At 51.7% G+C, this 16,969-nt stretch overlaps 2 protein-coding genes across 2 annotated transcripts; one reads left to right on the plus strand and one right to left on the minus strand.

Moving 5' to 3' along the window:
* Positions 1-7,015: 7,015 nt before the first annotated feature.
* LTHEOB_11351 (Ulp1 protease) lies at positions 7,016-9,330 on the plus strand (the record flags this gene model as incomplete). The annotated part of the gene is made up of 3 exons (XM_035508098.1): positions 7,016-7,588; positions 7,689-8,061; positions 8,126-9,330. 3 exons carry the CDS (start codon positions 7,016-7,018, stop codon positions 9,328-9,330), a joined length of 2,151 nt encoding a protein of 716 aa, XP_035366568.1.
* Positions 9,331-14,417: 5,087 nt separating this feature from the next.
* On the minus strand, positions 14,418-16,259 carry LTHEOB_11352 (uncharacterized protein; the record flags this gene model as incomplete). The annotated part of the gene is made up of 3 exons (XM_035508099.1): positions 14,418-14,490; positions 14,549-15,696; positions 15,747-16,259. The coding sequence occupies 3 exons, from the start codon at positions 16,257-16,259 to the stop codon at positions 14,418-14,420; spliced, it is 1,734 nt and encodes a 577-aa protein (XP_035366569.1).
* Positions 16,260-16,969: the final 710 nt, after the last annotated feature.

The raw sequence follows: 16,969 nt of genomic DNA on the forward strand, positions 1-16,969 counted from the left end.
AGATTGAACCTGACCCGGATTCCTGTCTCCGATGCTATCATGATGAAACAATCTGCAGAAGTTACATCGAACGTTTCGAGCGTCATGTCGTATTTGCGAAAGATGTGAGAAAGCAAGAGAAAGATTTCCGCGCTGGCGAAGCTAGAACAAACTTAGTTTCTGCCAATAGTTTCACGCCTTTACACACTAAGCTCGCTTACTTTTGTCCTAAGCATGCTCTTGCGCCTCGGGAGAACGTAACAAGGTACCTCTCCAGCTTCTCTGAGCCATCTTTTTCCCACCGATCCGGGTTGAATTGGAGACAATCTGGGCCCCAAAGCTCCTCATTGAAGTGCATACTATACGCTGACATTCCTATGGTGGTCTATCAAGATTCTCAGCATCAGACCCGAACGACATTCGGCAATACTTACACCAGGAGGAACCAATTTGCCATCCACTTCTAGTGGAGCGCTGCCTTCAGGCAAAATCCGCGGAAGGCGTCCTGGAATAGGCGCGGCGACGCGGAGTGCTTCCCGCACGCAGGCGCGCTAATTGGGAAATCAGTCTACGTTCCACCAAAATCGGCCATGTGCAAGTTCTGGGTGTAGCGCGAAGCTTACCAAGTAACTTATCTTCTCCAGTTCTGGAAGGGGAGGCATTTGGTCGGGATCGGGCACGTGTTCGTCAAGCTCGCGAACGAGTCGCTTCCTTATTTTCGGGTTTCGAAGTATATAAAATACCGCCATTGCAAGGGTATATGATGCTGTGTTTGAGCCGGCAACGAGTATGCTCACAGCTTCGGACACAACTACTGTGTCAGGAAGATCCTTGATCGCATCAAATAGAATGGGGTACGGAGTTCTAAGGTCCCCTTTCTTATACCCGTGAAGGCTGCTTTCCGCAAACTAGCAATAGTAAGCCCTCTAACTGTTCTGGAGCGTGGTGGAGGCTCTTCTATACCTTGGTAAACCGCAAGAAGTGCTGCAAAGTCTTATCGAATTTTACCAGCAAGGAGACTGGGAAAACGGTTTGCAGTAGCCGCACAATGGGATGATAGCATATCATCGGCTGCGTTCTGAGTGCTACATCGAAGACAGAAAGGTACTCGTCTCTAAAATTAGTTGGAGAGTGAATGAGAGTGCCAAGAGGCTTGCCGAACATGAATTCTGACGTGATGTCGGTAGTCATGCTGCGGAAAGCGTCAAAAATGTTGATAGGGCTCCGGCGCCGTTCAAATATTTTCTGAGAGAGCCGATAGACATGTTCGAGTATCAAGGGCTCCATTTTCAACGCCATGGTTCTAGAAAACGACGGACTCATCACTTTCCTTAATTCCCTGTGTCTTGCCGGGTCCAGCTCGGTGAAAATGGTGTGTGGTGCGAGGAAAGAGTTGTAGAAATCGCTGGATTTTGGAAGAGGATTTTTTTGGCTGTACACCGTCCTGTACGCTTCTGGTCCCGAGAAATGAAGTTCGTTGGGGGCAATTCGGACTACTGTACTGCCTGTTCACATTGTTAAGAAAGAGCGACCGCGATATACAGTGATGAGTGTCGAGTTGACTAACCATGTTTTCGGTGTAAATTATGAATTGATTCTGCCGGTGATCCCCTTCGGTACTCTCTCCACAGCCACGCGGTGGATACAGCTCCAAGTGTCGGGCCAGGGAATCGTGCAAGTGGGTGGAAATAGACTCGATAAATGCAAAGGGCGAAGACATACCCCACGACAGCAGAAAAAACAAAGACCAACATGTTCCTTAGAGTTCGTCAGCGAGATTATGCTTCTGATAGCGGTAAGTGAGTCTGCCTTCATTTCAAGCCTTTTATCTACTAACTCAAATGCCGAGACTTCGTCTTCTGTAGTTGACTTTTGCTATCGGACGAATTGCAGGACCTCGCTGGATGCTATAGCTTTCGGATACGATATCTTGCCGAAACTCCGGGCCGCAATCCATATTGTGTTTCTTCGGATCTTGACAGCAACGACTGTAAGGCTTGGCTGATGTCATTGGCGGTCAGTGCTCTCAGGCAAACGGACTTCGGTGTTTAAATAAATCCGGCTAAATATAGTTACAGCGCGAGGATCTCCGGTACCCCGCACGGCTTAGGCAAATCGTATTCGCTCGGTATGTCAGCTGTAAATGCCCGAGTTCCGATTTGTTGCGGACGTGTTGAGCAGATCCGGCGGAAGGTGGACTTCTTGCGCATCGGAAGCAAAGCTACCTGGGGGTAGTTTATTAATTAACGAAGAAATAAGGCAAATCATTCGTTAACATTCGATTCGATTATTTTCCTAGTCCTTTATGTACGGTACCTTTAAAACTAAAATGTTTACCAGTCGGATATATGCTAGCTAAAGCTCTTTTCTAAAAAAAAAAAAAAACGAATCGTATTTATGCCGATAGGAACTATGTTCAACAAAAAAAGAGGCTTTTCGAGACTAGTCTAATGAGATCTACGGTAAATTTGACGTGTTACGCTTGTTCTATGCCTACTTAGTGAAGAAACGACAATATGAACCCGCATCCAGGACCGGCTTCGCGTCTATGCTCTGCTGTCACCACCTAAAGTTAACAAACCTCTTACGCCACATAAATCGGATGTTTAGAGGCGCTATTGATATTTCAAGGGTAGAAATTACTTACACGGTGGCACATTTTTAGTCCGATTAGTACGAGGATGGATTCTTAAATCACGGTCATTTTCTGTTCAATGCGGGTTTCATTCAAATTACTACGTCAGGCGTGACGCTATATGAGCATGACTTTCGGGATCTTCACCTTCCGTGAACCAGCTCGGAACTGTCACTCCAGTGGAACGACCGGAATATAATGTCAAGCTTACCAATCACAAGCCCATGTGACTGGCCCCGATCACATTGAGCTTACAAATTCAGGTTCAGAATTGGTCAGGCGACTTGAATCTCTGATAGACCAAGAACTCACAATGTCCGATTGGGCTAATCTGAACGCAATTTGGACAGTCAACGACCCAACATACCTTCACGCGTGGTGAACAAGTTCACTATCAACCTTGAACCCTAAACCACAATATAGTGCCCCCGGCGGTAATCTGTTCTTCTTGCGTGGTGTAGGTGGCCCAGTCACATATGAGATCTTGATCCGTGATTTTGAAGCCACCCTGGCATGGGGATTTGAGCGGCACTATGACTTGGAACTTATCGGAAGGCTCATAAGGCATCACTGCAGGCTGGCGGTAGTGCACAATACCGTATCCGTACCGGCCTCGAATCTACCTTCTCTGATTAGTTTATGCACTGCAGTGGTGGTACTAGATAGACAACCTTGCAAAATCCAGCTATCTTGGAAATACTGTCCTGAAAGTCGTGCATGTGCTCCTTCCGGACCGCTGCAGCTTTTCCATCCTTTCTCTGATCCCACCCATCTGGCGGTAGCCCATCAGCTGATCGTCGCACTTCTGCCTTGGCACCTTCGCTAAGCTGCACTTGATGTAAGTGGGTTGTTGCCTCCATCGCAACAAGTGACCGCCCACCCGTTGTTTTGATGGTTATCGGTTAGAGAGGTGGGAAAGCTGAGCTGGCACTCGGAGGGGTAGAGACGGCAGCGGACTGTTGAGCTACCGATCCGACGGCCAAGGCCTAGCGCTAGCACCATTACGATTTAGCGCAGAAGAATAAGTCGCACCCATACTCTACTCCACCCCGTACCGGCGCCCGGATATCACAGTCCAAGCTTCTCGTGATGCTCTCTGCTTTCCCGTGCCGACTCACACGCCACCTTCGACCAGATGAAACTTACTTTCATGCCGAAGCCGTAGCTGCCAGACCGTCAGTGGTTATTGATGAAAAATGAGCCCAGTCACCTCTGTTGTTAGCGGATAAGTTTGTTAGCTTAGTTATTCATTCTGAGACGACTTCGGGCTCAACACCAAGAAGCTTGGAACAAGAAGGATGCACTCATTCGTAAATCAGCCATTGGACTGACTCAGTGCAGATTTCATCAAGCATCAATTTATTAAGGGAGAAGGTTGGATCTTTGTCTCATCGGCCAACATGGTCACGCAGTTGCCGCATCGCCAACACGTCGAGCCGATGTTATCCCGAGCGATCCCCAGGTGAAACGCGATGACGCCCCCCTCTGCATGTCCACAACAGGCGCCTCTCTACCGACACGCAACGACTCGCTCTTCTGACGACAGGACACATTTCAGTCACACCCTCAAGACCTCTTTCAACTCATTCGGTGCCCTGCGGCATCGCTCGGTCAAGCAGCCGAGGTTCGCTGTGATGGCACAACTTTCAGAGAGCCAGCTTGCCACTATCGAAGGTTACCCAATCGATGATGCGCTCGACTCATTCCGAAGTGCATTCGCGTCAGCTCATCCTCGCACAAGTACCCGAGGTGGATTAGACCATTTGCAGCAGTTGGTCATGCAGCCGGATGTAACAACCTTCCAATGAATAACGTACGCTGATGAACGCAGCAAGGAGGAGCCTTGTCCTGAAACTCATAGGTGCTCTCCAGCTACTAAATATATAAATAATATATTTTCTAAGCGATTTTACTTCTTAGCGATTCGTTCTGGATATCTATTGTGCTTATTATTGTTTCTTGAACCTCTATCATTACAGGCACTTGGCTCTCAGACCTTCTGTCAGCCCTGCCATCATCGACCCAGCCGCCGTCGTCGACTTCTCCGTCTGGAAACACCCCCACCACCAAAGCCGCCATCGCATTCAATCTCAACAGCGAATACTTAACCTTCTACTGCAAAGAGGCGGGAAAACGCAACGTGACACACACCTGTACCGATACGACGACTCCGTAGGCTAGGGAAATGCTCGCAGGGTAGATGTTTTGCCATATCTGCTAACTTTCGAACTTCTTCTCATGTAGAGAAAACATTACGAGGATCGGAAAGCGGAAAAGGAAACCGTAAAAGAAAAGCCCATCACCGTCCTGTGCGCACTCGTCAGGTGGTTCATCGCTCGGTTTGGGGGCACGGTAGCGCAGGCTGGGCAATCTTGACGCGAGGTGCCGTGCCGGGCATCTGTAGTAGTTTCGCTGTCTTCATTGGCGACCGAGCGGCGCCCGGTGAGGGTTACGATTGCGGCAGTGATACTTGGGCTGACCTTGGCGCTGTCAAGCTCTTATCGGATCCGCCTGCTTTGCGTCTCTTCTATGCGATCCGTGGCGTTTTGTTGATGCTCATCTTATGGAAATGAACGAGCGAGAGAACTTTCCGTCAAACGGATCTCCGCTGCACCGCACCCTCTTTCCAATTTTCTTCAATATTGATAATAAAAATGGTTGGAATGGAGTGTCACCTCCTTTGACAAAGCCACCGATCTTCTCCCTGTCTCGGCGAAACACGAAGATGGCGTTGGAATGCCGCAAAACAAGCACGCGCTGAAAAGCATGCGTGTACAAAGCACGCGTACGTTCTCCTTTTCTCTCTTTCTCTGCACCAAGCGCAGCCAAACAATCAGCATCCCCACAACTGTGGCATAAAACCCACGGATGCCAGACCCACCCTCTGGCCGGTCTGACTCAGGCCTAGAAATCACCATGACTCCACCGGGCGAACGCCAACTCGTGCTAGAGCGTCTCGGTGCCGAGCAAAAAGCCGCCACTCCTCCTCCTTCCCTACTTCACCCTGCCGGTGCTACTCACCATCTACCACCAGCCGCCGCACGGTCGCCGTACGGCGTGGTCGAGCCGAGCGGCGTCTTTAGGATGCCGAGCGAAGAAGGGACGCGGTCACTTTGGCTGTCGGTACGTATGATCTCTAATCGCGGCTATGGTGGTGGTGTGTAAGACATACTGTTGATGGTTTTTTTTTGTGGTTAATGAAGAAGCCTCCGAGGGGTATCTCCCCCATTGCCGAATGAAGACAGGCCGGACGCAGAAGAGAGGCCGCCGCGGAGGGCGGGGGAAAAAGGAGATAGGAAAAATAAGGAAGCAGGGGGGTATCAGAAGTGGTGGTGGGCACAGAGGCCAGCCCGCTTCTGGGAAATGGAGCTCTTTGCGTCCTGGACGCCATGTGCAGCTGACGTCTGTTTTGCCAGCCCGCTGGGTGTTGATCCTGAAACTTGATGTGGTGCTAATGATGGCGTGGGCAGTGTGCTGCATTGGGGGGCGCTATCGCTAGAGCTTCCTATTGTATTTAGCGTTATGCACGGATGACAGTTCGCTTCCAACAGCGCTAAGCGAATTTCTGAGAAACATTAGCTAGCCACTGCGCGTGCCAAATTCAAAGCCCCATTCTCGGAGCCAATACCGCACAGGGGAGGCCTCCCCGACGGACGGGATAAGTCCGCGCTGGCCGGGCACGAGGGCTGTCAAAGGACACCAGCCTTTGCGCTTTTCTCGGCGGTCGAATGGTCGAATCCGAAGGTGGCTACAAAAGGTAGCAATAAAAATCGACCGCGGAAACAGCCGACTGACAGAGGAGTCCCGCCTGAGCGTAAAAAGCACCAGTCAAAACGAGGCAGATGGATTGATTGCGGAGAGCAGCCGGGCGAGTGTGGACAGGTCGGGTAAGTGATTCTCAATATTGGGGGAGTCTCAGCGAGCGAGATGCGGCAAATACGCGGAAGGAAGTCGCAGTTGACGACACCCGAGTCAGGTATGCCAGACAAGCAACGTGCGGCATCTGACGATGAGCGCGATAGCTTGCGCATGCAAAGTCTGGCGAGGCTCGCCGGTCGCGAGCGTCGGCGGACCCGTCGCTGTCGCGACCTGCTGACATTGCCTGCTCGTAAGAAGAAGTCGGCCCGCGGATGGCGTGGAAGAGACCTTCGCCCGAGCATTGCGCCGTGGCACGATCGTGCATGTTTGCACAAAGGGCATTTTGGGCGGCAAACACGAGCGCCATGCATGGCGTGAGAGAGGTCAGTCATACCATCAGTCGCGATGACGCACGGCCATGCTCAAGCGCGATGCGGGCGGCGTCTGCTGGCAGAACTTTGAGCACGGGCCACTTTCGTAAGTGTCCGGATATCTTCGCGTGGGGTTCCCCGCAGGTCGCCGCGGCTACCAACCACCGCCACCATGGCACGCCTCCGTTCCAAGCCGACGACAAGCAACATCTCGATGCCAGCATCTGGGACACGCAGCATGGTCGCCACGCTGAGACTCCGGCCGCGCGTCAAGACAGCGCTTCGATCGGGCGCAAACGAGCGCGCGACGCCCGCGCCCGCAGACGACGATCCCGGAAGCGACGAGGGCATTGAAGACGATGAATATGAGGAGAACGCCGACAAGGTGGAGGAGCTCACCGGACTAGAGTATGCGGGAGCCCCGTTCCCGCGCTTGGCGCGGAAGCTCGCAGCGTCAAAATGGGAGCTAGACAATGCGCGTTTCCTGCGCGAATTTTCTCCTGGGATGTGGCGGTCGCGCGATTTCATGCGGCAACTGGTGGATTGGGCCGAGACGGGCACTTTCTCACTGGAAGACGCGCTGAAAGCCATGGCTGAGACGCGTCGCCACCAGGCCAACGGTACGCGTCCTGCGCAGAAGGGCGGTGATACGCGCCTGACCCGCATCAATCGCAAACGCCGCTGGACCCCGCAATGCCTCACAAACGCTCTGGTTGATCTGCAAGAAAATGGCCTGGAGCTCGACGTGGCCATCCGCTCGAACAATCATTCAAAACGGCTTGCGGGAAACAAACAGGCAAGTCCTTTGCACTACCATCGATCTCCGCTGATGACCTCAGTCGCAGTCATTGCCACCACCGCCCAGAGAAGCCCGCCGCAATTCCTCCGTATCCATTGAGGCTCCGCGTCGCGCGGCTGGCAATTCCCTGTCCGACGACCTGTCGCTGCTCCAGCCGCACCTTTCGCCGCACGACACCGACAAGCTCGATGAAGACGACACATTCCAATTTGTGACCAGTGATGAGCCCGGCACGATGGATGCCACCAGCGGACACACCGAGGACGGCTATGTGGGTGCACAGGAAGGTGAGGCGGTTGACTCGGCGCTGGGAGCAGATTTGGTCATGAAGGGAAGCGAAGTGACCAATGGCATGGCTTTGGAAGTAGAAGACGGCGCGGATGAAGACGTGATTATGGTGGATTCCGTGCCTTTGAACGGTAAGCTTCTAAGCTCTGCCTGGTCTACACTGTAGACTTTGCTCTGACGCCGAGGCCGAGGCAGGACGCGCCCATTCGCACAGTGCCTCTCACCCTAAAACGACACCACCAACCGACGTTACCGGTGCCGCATCCAGTCTGCTTCCAGGAGTCTGGGTGTCGGGTTCAGCGATCGACTTCGTGCTCCGCATCTTTGCAAACGACACCCATCGTATCGTCAGCAACACGTTTGTCGACAATGCGTTCAACAACCCGAAGGCCCTCGAAGAAAAGAGTGAGCTACGCCTAAAGCCTGAGCAGCGCCAGATCGTCCTCCCGCTCCACCTCAACACAGGCCACTGGACCATGTCGTTCCTCGAACTGGATAAGAACCGCGCCGTGTTTGCCGATTCCCTTGCTTCCAGTTCCCAGATACCTCATAATGTTGCTTCCGTACTCAAAGCTTTCGTCGAGTCCCTCGGCACATCATCTGCTTCGGAATGGACCTACGAGCTAAGCACGAGTGCCAAGCAGTCCGACAATGTCGAATGCGGCGTACACGCGCTTGTATTTGCCATCCACCGCATTGCCGGAGTCCCGCCGCCCACAAAGGTGAACGCACCGCTCTGGCGACTCGTCTTCAGGGCTGCGTTGTTGGCGTCTGGGCAGGCAGATACCGAGCCCCAATCGTGGGGATCGCCTTTCGAGCTCGAGGAGGAAGGTTTACCGGCGGCTCTGCACCTGGACATTTCGACGAGCTCGGATCGTCAGCTGCACGACTGCGCCGTCACCCTGGAGAGTGGCGCTCGCCGCCTACTACAGAGATTTCAAGAGCTGAAGGAGGGCCCCGACTCTCAGGTAGTCTCGAGCCTTCTTGAAACGTTCCTAAGGAGAGCCCACGACGAGCGGGACATGGTTGAGGAGGTTATCCGCGCGTTACAAGAGCAGATAGCTTCCGCGAATGAGTTCAAGAGATGCATGGATCAGGAGGCGCTCAAAGTTGCGACGGATCCAGCTAAGGGGTACTTGCTGCATAAGTCCGAGTCTTTCGACAAAGATGTTAGAAATTTTGAATCCCAGCTTTTAGTAGCCCGGAGCAAGCACGGCGACATGTCTACTCGCATCCGAGCAATGGACGCGGCCGTCGAAGCAGCCAATGCGGTAACAGAGAAGGGCGTTGAATGGTTGAAGGCGCGTATTACGGAGACGAAAGGCAAACTGCAGACGGTGTGGGATGAATTACAACGGCGCCATGAACAAATGAAAGAGGTACTGGATTCTTTCGAGTGAGCAGTCACGTCTAGAAGTGACGTATCGACCCAATGTATCAAGTCTTTATTACATCGACGTGCTTTGTAGCCTTAGATGCACAGCATTCCAGTGTTTGAGCCCACGAAACATGAACGATTCCGGGTAGGGTCTGATTTTTGCTGGTCAGACTCTCGATTGATGGGTTTCCAACTACGCACTGGGGTGATGTGTGCTTCAGATATAGAAACTCCTGGGGTTGGGTTCACTAGCTGCTACTGCCGCTGCCGAACTATAGTCTATTTGTTTTCCCCCCTTCCGCACCGTTGAGCGGGTCGATAAAATATTTGCAATCGGTCATTCTCCTGACCCCAGCGCTTTCATTCGCACGAGGCTTCATGGGATTCAGCTTTCCCGATGCCCGCGCCACGGCAGGCCTTTCGTTCTCATCTTTCCCGTACCTGGTGATGCCGGCGAGTACAAACATGTCGTCGAGTGCTCGTGACTTGGCGATCCGGGGTTGTAGTTCGCTGGCTTCGTGAAATCGATGGATTTTGACGAGATTTCAGGATGGATGGATGGCCCCAATAACTTCGTCCGTTCTCGCTGCACCAGCCTCACGCTAACATCGAAAAGCAAGTGTCCTCAGTACGCAGTGGCACGAAATCAGGAACCGGCTTCCGGATAGCAGTTAATACGGGCACACAGAGAGCGCAAGACACGCAGACATCTCGATGAATAATAATATCCCAAGCTTTCGATTGGATTCATATTTAGTCCTCTTCAGTCTTCCTAACATCTGCTTTTGCCTGGAGCGGGAGGGGCCGGGTGGAGAGGTCTTAGCCCAATATTAAGTGTGGGCTGGAGATAATAAGGCTATATGTAGAGGAGAGGTGGAATGTAGTAATGGGGGGAGTTGCGGAGGCTACTACGTTCCTACACGCCTTTCCTCCTTTCTACCCAATCGTCTTATTCCTCTTCCTTAGTATTTGCTTAAATCTATTACTATTCTGCGACCTGGTGTTTCTGGAAGGAGGCATATACCCCCCATATATAGGCTCCGGGCCGTGGCCGGTAACGGTTTAGATTAGATATATATTGCAACAGAAAACTGTACACTTATATACTTATCAAACCGGACAACAATAGAAAGATATAGTACTGCTCTCTAGGTCTTATGCGTAAAGTACGCTAGCGGAGCTCACTCGACTCCTCAGCATATACATTCTTATAATTTACAATCTGCAACCGTATTAAATATACCTCATAAGATTGCGTATTGAGACGCCGCAATACTTTTTCCGGAAGTCAGTCGGTTCCTATAGATTACAAACATGCGGTATTGATGGAAAGTAGTGCGTGAATAATCGATGATGGCCTAGGTGATCTAATGGCCAGGCTTTAAGCCTTCGTGTCCCGCAAACGACTAAGTAGCTTCAAATTGCAAAATTGAGATGCGAAGTTCCATCTCGAGATGACAATTGTTAAGATGATTTTTATGGTCGCCCATATGAGGAGAAAGGGCCACTTAGATGAGACTATTATCTACAAACAGGCCCTTACTCGCTGTAGAGGTCGCTTTGGCGCGCCGATTGTAAAGTCGACTTCTATTACTTTACGGACTTGGCTAATAAAGAATATAAACGCTATAAAACTACGAAACTATCTTTAAGGAGGCCGTCCTATATAATGCAGTCTTTACTAGCAGTCCTATGTGGCTTTTTATCTCCTCCTAACACGACAATCTATTCGCCACTGCGTTCACGGCTCGTTGGACCTACAGTACTCCCTCTCAGCCTCTACGCGATAATAAGGATACAGCTGATTATATAAATAACTCTGAAAGGACCTCTTGTATAACTCGTTACATGGACACTGTCACTTTACCAGTAGAAAAAGTCTAGACGGTATTCTAAAAATTTAATGGGTGCCGACGATCTTACTAAACCTCTCGTTCGTGTCGTAAATCGGGTTTTAAGGCTCGTACGCCTTAAAGATCTATATAACGATCTTAAGACTAAACGTTAGTCTTATCGGGAGATTACAATCTTCATTCCGTAAAACAAATCGATCTTTCTTTCTATACTCTCTTTTGTTTCTCCATCCCGCCTTCCGCCATATACTCTCTCTATTTTAATGTTCCTAGCATATAAACCGAATCTAGTAACTAAAACAAATTATCTAAATTAAATAATATTAGATCTAGATTTATAAACATGTCTAATCGCAAATAAAACATGTTTTAAAAGCATATATAAAAATCGAAGCAATAATCTAAAAGTTAATGCGAATAAAGCGGTATAGAGACAGCTTTAGATAAGATGTTTAAAAGTTTTCTGTATCTACCGTAGCCACACTAGAAGATATACGTGTGGATTATATTATATACTAGCCCTATTTAGAAAGATAAAGGAGTAGCTAATATCCGGGCTTTAGAGGGAGTAAATATTTTTTCTTCTTAGAAACGTGACCATATAGTACCATATACATGTAAGCTGTATTAACAATAAATTTACACATCTTTTTTACTTTCAAGCTTATCGTCAAAATACTTAAATGTAGAATTTTGTTCCCGTTTTGAAACCCAACAATTACAATAGTAGATCGATTCTAAGGTCGCGCGTACATTCTTTCTTCTCCTAGTGTAAGAATTTGACTGGAATGTACATTTTCAGAATGACTTGATATAGCTAGATGCAAAATTATGAAGTCAAGATCAGGGTTAAGAATCGTTTGTGGAGGCCTGCTGAAGGTCAGAAAGCTCGTAGAGAGACCGGACAGGCAAGGAGTAGACCAGCGTGAAGCCTTTCTGCTAAATGAAATTCGTCATCTCTAAAAGTAACTAGGCAGTCATCCAACTAGTTCCGTGATGTTTTATGACCGATAGGAATCTTCCAGCTGCTCTCCGACACCGTCGTTCTTGTCACGTTTCCTTGTAGCGAGCGCTCGGCGTAGTGCCAGCAGCAGTAGGCGTACGGCTTCGGAGTAGCGGTGGTGGTAAGCAAGGCGCGCCGCCAGCCAGCCAGCGTGTGACACGAGGTGTCGTCGGTGGCGTTTTCGGTCCCATCGCGTAGGTTTGCAGCGCCGAGAGCAGCAGTGAGCCTGGTGGCCGCAGGATCTTGTCAAGTAGAAGCGCGAGCGGCTGCTCCACGCAGGGGGAATCAAGCATGGCAAGAGCTTGGCCGACGGCCTGGAAAGTCTCAACCAGCGAGCAAAATGATTTTTTCGAGAAAAGATTGGACGTACCTCATCGGAGTCGGCGACGCGGAAGATTTGAGTCCAGTGCTTCCATGTCCTCCGCTTTTCTCCCACGTCCACTGCCTCGAGTTTAGGCGGCCTCCTACGGCCCGAGTGGTGGCTGAAGTCAAGAAGCCAAACACGGCCACCATCGCCAACAATGATATTCTCCGGGTGAAGGTCGCCGTGGTGCAAGCCGGCGTCGTGTAGACGATCGATAATCGTACGTAGGCGACTGTGTAGATGCTTGCGTGTAGCTGCAGAAAGGCTAGGCAGAGCAGCGTGGAGAAACTCCAGCCGAGTAGCACAGGAGGCGCTGAGATGTAACCCGTAGTGGGGTGGGATGTTCGCTTGAACATCTTCCACATCCTTAAGATGCTTGTATGCATCCGCTTCGGGTCAGAAGAGATGGTAGTCGGAGTACTACGCTTCGTAGGGGTAATTACCCCAGTTTGGTACCTGCCTGTTCTTCCCTCTGTTTGCGCATGCCCGTCACAGCTGGTTACAATCGACGAGCGGTGTCTAGGGTTTCTCAATATCAAGTGGGATAACACTCTTATCGGCGTCATTCAAGAGTCGCTACTCGCGACTAGCATTATGCTGGGCCTACGGAAGCTCGGCCTACTACGGTGACCCCAAGACCACCGACCTACCCGACTAGGCCGCCGTGCCCACCATCGCGACGCTGCGCTTTGAGATTATTCTTTGCCGGCGCGACAACAGACCGCCGATTTACGAACCTACCGGAGATGACCCCTACCCGTCGGATTCTCCCTCGCCATGGCCACTTTCCCCATACAACCCACGCCCGACGACCCTGACCCCCGTGTCGCTCTATTCGCGCTACCAGTTCTTGCAGCACTCCGCCACGACCCGCTCAATAGATACCAACGGAATATGCACGTCTCATTGAGGATGCGCTGAATCACTAAGGGCAGAGTCTGCTGAACGGAAGAGAGGTAGCATAGCATCCGAATGAAGAAAAAGAACCATCCGAGGCCTTCTTCTGTGATTTGATGGCCTACCTACTTCAAGGCTGGCTACTCTCCATCCCATCAAACTGTGCTGTACCGTTGAGCCGAACCCCGAACTAAGCAGGAACTACAACCTTGATTTACTCGTCGAATACCGTAATTCCAAATAAGTTTATTCTATGTCCCACGTTGAGACGCATCAAAGAAATTTAACATGAAAAAGAAAAGGAGATAGAACTCTTTTTCAAGGGTCGGACATCGCCCCCGATGTAAAATACAGCAATTTAACCCCTGTATAACAGGAGTGACTGGAGCACAGAAGGGACCGGGTGGAGCGGCTACCTCGGTCTACTGCGGCATGAACGCCTGAATATATTGACGAGTAGCTTAATACCATGATAATAGCTGTACTCATCTCGTCTCTATTGCGCTGGTTAAAAATAGTAATAATTCTCGGAAAAGTGCTACTGCGCCAGCAAACCACATGTCTCCACCCCCGGTCCGTCTTATCCCTCGATCCACCATCTCCAAATACAATGCATATCGATCACAGCAGTGACCGTAGCATATCCACTGCTCGAGTTATTTCCTGCTCAGTAGTTCTTTGCAAAACGCGGCACTGCACCTTTAACTCCGAAACCACCTCACAGAAGGCGCGCAACCTCTTTTCCTTCGCCATCTCCCGCTCGTGCATAGCGTTTACTCCGGACTGCTCTTCAGTAAGCCTGCGAAGCGCTGTCTGAACGGCTGATTTCGTGTCTGCGCTGCTCCCGAGCGCGTCAAGAGATGCGAGAAGCTGCTCTGTCACCCGCTGCGCATCCTGCCACTTCTGCACATTTACACCAAGCCTGGCAACCTCAGAGGCAGCAGAGGCAAGGAGCTTTGTGCTCAGCGCTTCAGCCAGTCCGACATTGCCATCTAGATCATCCAGAACTGCCTTTTTGCGTCGAGTGTGCTCCACAGCGCCACAAAGGTCCGCATGAAGAAGAGCCTGCCCGCAACCGAAACTAAACAAGTCACTCTCAGAAACGTCGCGAGCAAGAGCGCACCGGAAAATCAGACGCCATATCCGGGCGTTAATTTTCCGCGGTATCGCTTCCTTCGCCGCGATGCAGACGCTCGTCACCACAACGAAGATGCCGCCGCAACCGTCAGCATCATCGTCTTGTTGCAGGGGTGCGTGTTGATCAACCTCAAAGCCCCACGCCCCACCGTCCCAATCGAGCCCCAGATATCGCACGATTGCCGTCGCAGCCTCGAAGTAGTCGGAACGGGACGAGGTCCGCGATTCGAGCAAAGAGTCGAACGCCGTAACGTGAGCGCTTGCCAGGTCGAAATGCAACAAGACCCAGTGCCGTGCATGCGGTACGTACAAAGGCACGAGAATGTGCTTGACTCCGGGGTGCGGTTTGTGTTGGCGACGCAAGGAAGCCCAGTCAGCCCACGACGAGCCGGTTGGATACGCAACGTCGATGACGCGCAGCTCGGGAGACCTGGCAAGCAATTCCAGCAAGGTCCAAATGGCTGCGTGTCCGACGCAGCCGCCATCTCGCAGCTGGTTCAAGACCTGGTCCAAAGAGCTGTGCGGGGCGTTGATGTCCTGGCGGATGCCGCTGAGCCTCGACGCTGCCGCCCTGATGGAGGCTGTTGGCGAATCGGGTGGGTCGTCGTCAAACGTCAAAGCTGCATTCGAGAGACCGGCAGAATATTTACGACCGGCTGAGCGACCCCCGCTAGACCGGATTGCCAGCTCCATGACGGGCGAGGAAAACGGAAAGCCATGCGCAAGCAGCTGAGAAGGCGGAGGAGTCTTGGGCGATCTCGGGGGGCTGAGTGAGTCGTTCGCACCAAAGGCAGCAGCTACGGGCTCAGGCGTAGATAGACCATCGACTTCATCCTCCACATCCTCCTCTTGGGTACCTTCATCTGCAGAATCGCTGGCTGCCTGTGCATAGTCGATAAAAAGGCCATTCTCCATGTCCGATTCGCTTTCTGATGATGTAGACTCGAAATCGTCGCTGATGAAGCCAGACACGGAATCTCCCACAAAGCCACCATCCTGGACAGTATCAAGCACATCGCCTTCGAGGTCTCCGTAGTTTTGCTCAAACGTCAGGGTCAATTCTTCGTCCTTGGAAGAATCGTCGCAGCTATCATTATCGAGGACGGGTGAGAGACGAACTCGCTTTCTGGAAGCCTGACAGTAGTTAGAACATGGGGCATAGCCAAGGGCGTTCGGATACGTACTAATGTTCTACGCTTCTTCCGTTTGTGACAAACCGTGACGCCAGGATGGAGGAACGACTTGGCCGCCACGACGTCTTTGGGGGTGAAGAGGCGAAGACGAGGAATGCGCGTGTTCTCCGTGGATGCTTTCCGCTCCAGGCTGGCACGGGTGATGGCGTGACGGGTTTGATGCCAGGAAGGGGGTGGTTCGGTTTGGGAGAGGTCGTCAAGGGCGCGTAGGAAAGACTCTGACAGCAGAGTTTCTTCACCGAATGCTCCTATGAGGTCGTCGATGCTGGCATTCCAAGGCGGCCCGCCGAGGCGCTTGACGGCAGCAGCAGCATTGCTGAAGCTCGTGAAGGCTGTGATGACGACGCGACGGCAGTGCGGCTTGAGTAGAGCGAAGATGGGGATTTTGTTCTCTTGGCAGCGTTTCTTCAGCTCTGAGAAGCGGGAAAGAAGGGCAGCCGATGCGACAGTGGCGCCGGCTTCGAAGGTCTCGATCTCGTTGTGGAGCTCCTGCAGATTCGACATGGTTGGCATCGAACTCAGCTGGGTTTGTCTGTGTATCGTCAAACGGTGTGCGGGCAAAGTTATATGTCTGGAAAGTACGCGACGTCGGTGGCCGACGGGGGAGTAGCGTCGTCATGTGAAGGACAAACACTCCGGCATCAATGCGTTATCCAAGATATGACGACATTCTTTATGAAGTCTTCATGTAATCTTCATGTAGTCTTCATAATCTTCATGTAGTCTTCATAATAGTTTTCATAATGGGCATGATGCGCGGCGGAAAGGATGCCGACGCAGCTTTCCGTAGCTGGCATTATTCTTTGTGCAGGAGACAAACGGCAACGGGAGGGCACCGTTCACGTACTTATCATCCACACCGCTGCTAGTGCGTGCGCTCGCCATGACTAGGGGGTGGCAAGGCGGGTTTCTCTGGCACGCTCATTGACTTGGACAAAGCACAGTCGCGGCAAGGAGGAATTCGCGCGCAGCGCCGATGCGTTGCTGCATTTGCGTGGAAGTCTGCGGCTGCCAGCCAGCCAAACGGCACTCTGGCTTGCAGAATTTTCTCGATCGTGAAAATGATGTCAGATGACGGCCGCTGAGCCTGCTGCCCGAGGCTGGCATCTTGGAGGCTGTCTCCGAAGCTTTTATTGCTCGTCGCATTGCGTACAGTCAACTCGTCGTGTCCTGCCGCGGCCGTATGGCGCTCAGCACACCGTACCGCCTGGTTC

The sequence above is a fragment of the Lasiodiplodia theobromae genome (genome assembly GCF_012971845.1).
Source record: "Lasiodiplodia theobromae strain AM2As chromosome Unknown scaffold_47, whole genome shotgun sequence".
Lineage (NCBI taxonomy): Eukaryota > Fungi > Ascomycota > Dothideomycetes > Botryosphaeriales > Botryosphaeriaceae > Lasiodiplodia > Lasiodiplodia theobromae.